The sequence below is a fragment of the Primulina tabacum genome, chromosome 6, assembly GCF_025594145.1.
Source record: "Primulina tabacum isolate GXHZ01 chromosome 6, ASM2559414v2, whole genome shotgun sequence".
Taxonomy (NCBI): domain Eukaryota; kingdom Viridiplantae; phylum Streptophyta; class Magnoliopsida; order Lamiales; family Gesneriaceae; genus Primulina; species Primulina tabacum.
Window position 1 is genome coordinate 33747054 of NC_134555.1, and position 6246 is coordinate 33753299.

General features: G+C 43.6%; 1 protein-coding gene across 1 annotated transcript; it reads right to left on the minus strand.

Moving 5' to 3' along the window:
- Positions 1–204: 204 nt before the first annotated feature.
- On the minus strand, positions 205–4310 carry LOC142549257 (large ribosomal subunit protein uL2mz, N-terminal part). The gene has a single exon (XM_075658106.1). It carries the CDS (start codon positions 2999–3001, stop codon positions 2015–2017), a length of 987 nt encoding a protein of 328 aa, XP_075514221.1. The 5' UTR covers positions 3002–4310; the 3' UTR covers positions 205–2014.
- Positions 4311–6246: the final 1936 nt, after the last annotated feature.

A 6246-nucleotide genomic window follows, 5' to 3' on the forward strand; every position in this document is an offset into this window, starting at 1 on the left:
TTTATTCCATAATGTGTAGAGGTATACCAAGGGAAATGTATGTGAGAGCGTCGTAAACGAGTATGTCAACAGATTGTCACACCGTATGCCCTATTATTCATCGAGTTGTTCCCAGTTGACTGTAATCGAGGAGGTTGAATGGTTTGCACAATCCACTGTCAAAGTAGTTGTTCGGTGAATCGTCTTCTTTGTGTGCTCTGCCCCTTTTCCATATGGAACCCCACCTTTAGGCATTTTCGGGGAGTAGCCCTCTTCCCATTACTCAATAAGGCAATTCCTCGCACATAATTAAGGGAGCCATTGAAAGGTGACTAAAACACCAGAAACGACGACTACCCGAGCTAATGATAGAGGCAAGAACACCTTCCGACCAAGTCCCATTAATTGATCATAACGATATCGTGGAAATGCTGCACGGACCCATATATATAGGAACAGAAACAGAATCACCTTGATACTAAACCAGATCGATCCGGGGATCTTCTTGGAAATGGGAAGATCTAGGATAGGCGGCCAACCTCCTGGAGAGAGCGATGTGCATGGACCAGGTGAGTAGGGATGCAGCTCCGTGGACCGCTCGTCGGGCCTGATAGGTGGTGGTATCACACCCTTCTCAAAGAAACCGTACGTGACACTCTCGCGTCATACGGCTCCGTCCCGGAATCAGGGCCTTACCTTTTCTTTGACCAACGGTCCTCAAACCTACCTGAAACGCACTCAGTCGTTTCGAGAAATTTTTCCATGTTTCCCGATCACAGTATATATGGCACGAAGAATAAAAACCCCTTTTCCCCAGCCCCACCGACTTCCCAGAAAATCCCCTTCAGGCTTATGCCAACCAACAAAAAATTTTATCTTAGAAAAAATAGGGTTTCTAATAAAAGATCAAAGTTTTGGATGGCTCTCACAATCCGCCGATAGGGAACGCTTTGTCGGGTGCCCCGTTCCCTTATCTGGGTCACGTATGACTCATAGGTTCTATTGCTTAAAAGCTCCCCTTGCGGAGAATGGAGAATGCCGCGAATCTCCGTATACCTGGCCATAATGGACTCCCTTCTAAAACCGTCTTCTACTAATGCTGCTTCGACAGATCGTTCCACTACGACTTGGTTGTCAATAATGGAAACCATGCGCCCTAAGTCATCATTACCCCCTAAATTAAGGAGGGAGTATCGGGTATAAAGAATGTTCCTTCGGGCGTCATCCGAAAGAAGAGGGTGGTCTAATTGGGGGATAACGACTGGTTGCGGTACCGGCGGAGCCTCGGGGGGAGTAACCGGTTCCCCCGGCAATGGCACCGGACTAGGTGGGGGCAATAAGGCGTTTTTCTCATCGCAATAGGCGATTTCAGGATATGGAACGCTTAAGGGAATAACCAAGACCACTCCTAAAAACCCCAATAACACAAAAGATTTGTCAGTTTCTAAAGAGTCCGCAGGGGATAAGTCGCAAACAAGGCTTCCAGAACTCTTCTTCATGGAGACGGAGAAGTTGAGAAGAGGACGGAGTCCCCTCTTCGGGATAGATTCCTCTCCGTGCCTCATCGTTAATGAGGAACTCTTCCGAACATATTTTATCCATAACTTCTGTTCGGGAATATGGGTTTTGCAGGATTGGATATGCTATTTTTCTCTTTGGAATTCCTCCTCCGAAAAGTCACTTCTTTTTTTGTTTTTGAATAGAGTTGTTTTCTTTAAAGAGTCGGTCCTTCAGCTGCTGCTGAATAGCGTCCGCTGAGCAGAATGTGGATGATCCTGCTTCCTCTCTCGAGTGTTCCCCGCAAGGGTCTTTCGTTTCGCTCGGAGAGGTTTCCCCCAAGGCTGATTGGGGATTCACATAGAGAATGGGCCAGGCCAAAAAAAGAACGCAAATAAATAAGGAACTACAAAACCCTTGTATAACACCTGGATATAAAGATAGGTTATTAAATACACTAAGTAGAATAATAAGATTACTACAAAATTTGATTTGATTATTCTTCTACTCGGCCTTTTTTCGCTGTGTGAACAAGGTTTTAGTATGTATTGGCATTCTGGGCAGGTCGCAATAAGTCGCTAGTCGAAGGTTTAGACCAATCGCAATTCATCACCATCTTGCCCGCTTCCAATTGATGACTGGCTATTATATAAGTGACAGGTGCACGATCGACTTTGCACGTTCCATTCTTCGGTCCTTCGTCTATCGCCTTGGTATAAAAGCCTTGATCCGTCTTCGGCTTCGATTCGTTATGCTCAGAAGCTCCAACAAGCCCTAAAATCTCTTGCCGCCTAAAACTCTGCCAAGAGAGCGCTGCTTTACGTTTGATCCTATGTGTCCAGAGAATGCTATGCGTTCTCCACTTTCGGATCTCGCAAAGAGAGAACGTGTTTTTTCCTCTTACTTTATCTCTCATTCGAAAAACGAAGAAAGCGGGCTTTGCCCCAGCTACCGCTATCCTTGGGAAACCAAAAGAGCTACCGAAGGAAAGGGATGCAGTCTCTCCCTTGGCCTTTGGAGAGGAGAAGGCAGAGACGAAAACGTCCTTCGCGCAAGTTTTTTTGCTTCCTGCGCCCTTACTAGTAAAGTGGCTCTTCGACCAAGAAGGCATTCTGGTAGGAAGGCCGACCACTACATAAACCGCCATCAGTCCAGGAGAGAAGCAAGCTACCTTTCTTTGATCCACCTTCCCGGGCAGGGAAGAGACCACAAATGGACCGCGGATGGTGGTCGTGGTAGATTCGAGTCTCTTTTTCGGCGGAGCGAACTCTTCTATCGTGTTGCATTTTCTCTGGTGGGCCCCCCCTTTCCATCGTACTGGAGCGATTCGAGAAGAACGATTAGGGTCATATTCTATCCTTTCTACAATGCCCATAGACGAAATGCTTCGTTTCAGATCAATTCTTCGCTGCAATCGCTTCGATCCACCCCCTCGGTGAAAAAGAGTAATACGTCCTGAAGAATTCCTACCAGCAAACTTCCCTGTACTCAAAGTGAATTGTCTAAGTGCTCTCCTTTCTCTCATTGTCTATCTCGTAATCATTCGATTCTCAATTCAAGCTAGCTCCTACTCCTCCTTCTCCTTTAGGATAGGGTCATCGTTGGTCCTTCTTTCAATGTTCATGCAAAGCTTTTGATCTTGTACTCTCCGGAGGGGCGTAGCGAAACACCAACCCAATCTCGATTAACAAAAGAAAGAAATTTGAAATCAATGGCCGCGCTATCAGCGGTAGGCTTGATTGATCGTACTACATAAATGCTTGCTCGATTGCACTTTCTATATGTAGATGAAAGTGACGACTTGGTCGTTTATCGTCATTATATGATATGATATTTCCTTGTGAAGCTTGACATTTTTTAATCATCGCAAAAAGAGTAATCCATGAATAGGCTATTTGAATCTATATGTGTGCGGCCAAGCAAGCTAGCCAATGCGAAGCGTTCTGTGATTATCTACAATATTATTAGAAATGTTCTTTTCTTCAATAGCGCACCAAATGCGCGCAAGGAGGGTAGGGGGAAAGAGAAGTCAAGGTATCAGCATCAGCTAGAATAGATGGTGACGGATACAAGATTTTGTTGTCTTTCTGCCTTCCTGATCGACCGAACAGCAATGATCTTGCACTTGGTTTCCACCCGATCCATACAAGTCTTGCCATTGAATAGGCTGATCGCTGATGCAATAGTTGGCTAAGAGCTCCTGTTTGCTTTCTGGCAATGAGCTAGCTTAACCCTGATTGCTTAAGGCTTAAGACAGTCATGTTGGATCTCCTATTCGTACTGCTACCAGGAAGAGAAAGACTGATTGCGACAGCTCAACCGGATGAGACATCTCTTATTTACAGAACTGTGCCAACGTGTGCCTACATTTTGAGTATATTTTATATACCAGTTCCGGGAAGAGATCTTTATTGAATAGAAAGAATGAAACCAGTACCAGCTTATCGCCAACCGTGCTTCCTACCAACTCCGCCAACCCCAGACGGGGATATTGATTTAGCCGCACCTGAACCCGCAACTGCTGCCTCCTTGAAAGAGAGATGTCCTAAACCACTAGACGATGGGGCCAACTTGTGATGCACGAGGGTTTTCACAGCAGTACGGTCTGGACTATGATGAAATTTTCAGTCCAGTGGCAAAGATGACCACCGTACGTGTCCTGCTAGCGCTTGCAGCAAGCAAGTCCTGGAAGTTGTGGCAGATGGACGTGAAGAATGCTTTCTTACATAGAGAATTAGATCGAGAAATTTACACGGAGCAGCCACAAGGGTTCGAGAGTCAAGCTCACCCTGATTACGTGTGTAAATTAGCTCTGTAGGGTTAAAGCGGGAGCAAAATTTGGAGTTCAAAGTGGATATTCAGTGGCGCCTGCAGACTCTAGCCTATTCGTTAAGGCTCGAGTGGTAAGTTGGCGATAGTGTTGGTCTACGTGGATGACCTCATCATCACTGGAGACGATGTAGAGGAAATTCGTCGAACAAAGGAAAATCTATCAGTACGCTTCCAAATGAAGGAACTTGGAGAGCTCAAGCATTTTCTTGGACTCGAGGTAGATCGAACAGGGAAAGGCTTCTTTCTGGGTCAGCAGAAATATGCTAGAGATTTTTTGCAAAAATATGGAATGCTCAACTGCAAGCCTATCTCGACACCAATGGAGGTTAATGCTAAGCTATGTTTAGCATAAGGCAAAGATTTGGAAGATACGACTATGTATAGACAATTGGTTGGGAGTTTGATCTACCTAACCCTGACAAGGCCCGACATCGCATATGCAGTTGGAGTGGTTAGTCGACTCATGCAAAATCCAAAGAAACCTCACTTTCGACGAATATTGAGGTGCATGAAAGGAACACTTGACTATGGTCTTCTGTATAAGAAAGGAGAACATTGTGGTCTCACACTTTTGATTGTGGTTACTTTAATGGGAGTACGACTCTTTACAGAAATAAGTGATTTGACATCTGGTAGTTTACCACTCTCTATTTCAGAATCTATAACATTTAGAATATCTTCTATATTTATATTAGGTAATTCTATTGATTTAGGGATCAAGTTTTCCTTAGATTCATAATAGATACGAATAAAGACAGCTTTAACCATAGCTTCCTGATATTGTTCACCGTATAACATCACTAGTTGTTCAATCATATCATAGATCCTCTTTTTGGGGATACTAGAACCTAAAGGATCACACAATGGAATAGCCTTACCTAAAGTAAATGACAAATCGCTAGATGATGGTAATAACATAGTATAACCAATAGTTATTTTCAAATAGTCACATTCTAAATTGTAAGCATACATCTCGATCAATTGTATGAAGGCTAATGTTAGAACTTCAAAATCAATAGCTCGATAGTATGGTTCTTTAAAACTAGTAGAAGCATAGATAGATCCTGGATACACAGTTTTCGATCCAACAGAAGATATATTACTTTGTAAACTATTCCAAGAACCATTATACGTTTCAGCTGAGGAGGTAGAACACCTCTGTTGACTATAATATAAGACTCTCCGTTCTTTATCAGTGGCATTAGAACTCCTCAAACATATCCCATTAAGAACCATAACATAGGAGGAACTGTAAGTCACTCTAGCGGTCCGTTGAAGGAGGTACCGATTCCTATAATCGAATAGACACATCATGATTGTCAATTTCATCCACTATGTACAAGAAAGACAGAAGGGGCTAAACACAGTAACATCGTTGGTCCTAAAAAAATATCTAGGGTCGAGGCCATGTATTATTTCTCTAAAGGGTGCTGGGATGTATAGGTGTATTTTGGAGATTCAGTTGTTCAATCTGCGGGTGCTTTGAAAAGCTTTATTCCCGTGTAGACATGATTTGACGAAAGGATCGATATTCGGAAGAAAGGGAATAAAAAGAATCCACAGAGTGGACTGATGCATCTATACTATTGAGTTGAGAGAAAGAGAAGATGGGACTAGTTTGCTACTCCTACTAATAATAACCTAACAGAAGATCCATCCGGATCTACTACTGGATATACTTCCCGATCAACTGCTATTGGTCCTTGCTCTGGTATAGCCTCGTATACGGATCTGGATCACGATCTCGATATGGAAGGTATGCTGCTGGTTTTCAATCCTTTGCTTCAGGTGGATCAACTTTCTTTGCTACCTTTATAACTGGTGGTTATCCCGAGTGAATTCGGTAAAATAGCTATTTATATCCTTTTTTTTGCCCTTAAAGCTTCTTCCACCGCCGGGTGGATCGACAAGATCAATGGCTGGCTACTGGTCTTGTTT

Excerpts from the sequence above, each read along its gene's own strand:
- LOC142549257 (XM_075658106.1), bottom strand. The coding sequence starts at position 3,001 with ATGAGAGAAAGGAGAGCACTTAGACAATTCACTTTGAGTACAGGGAAG.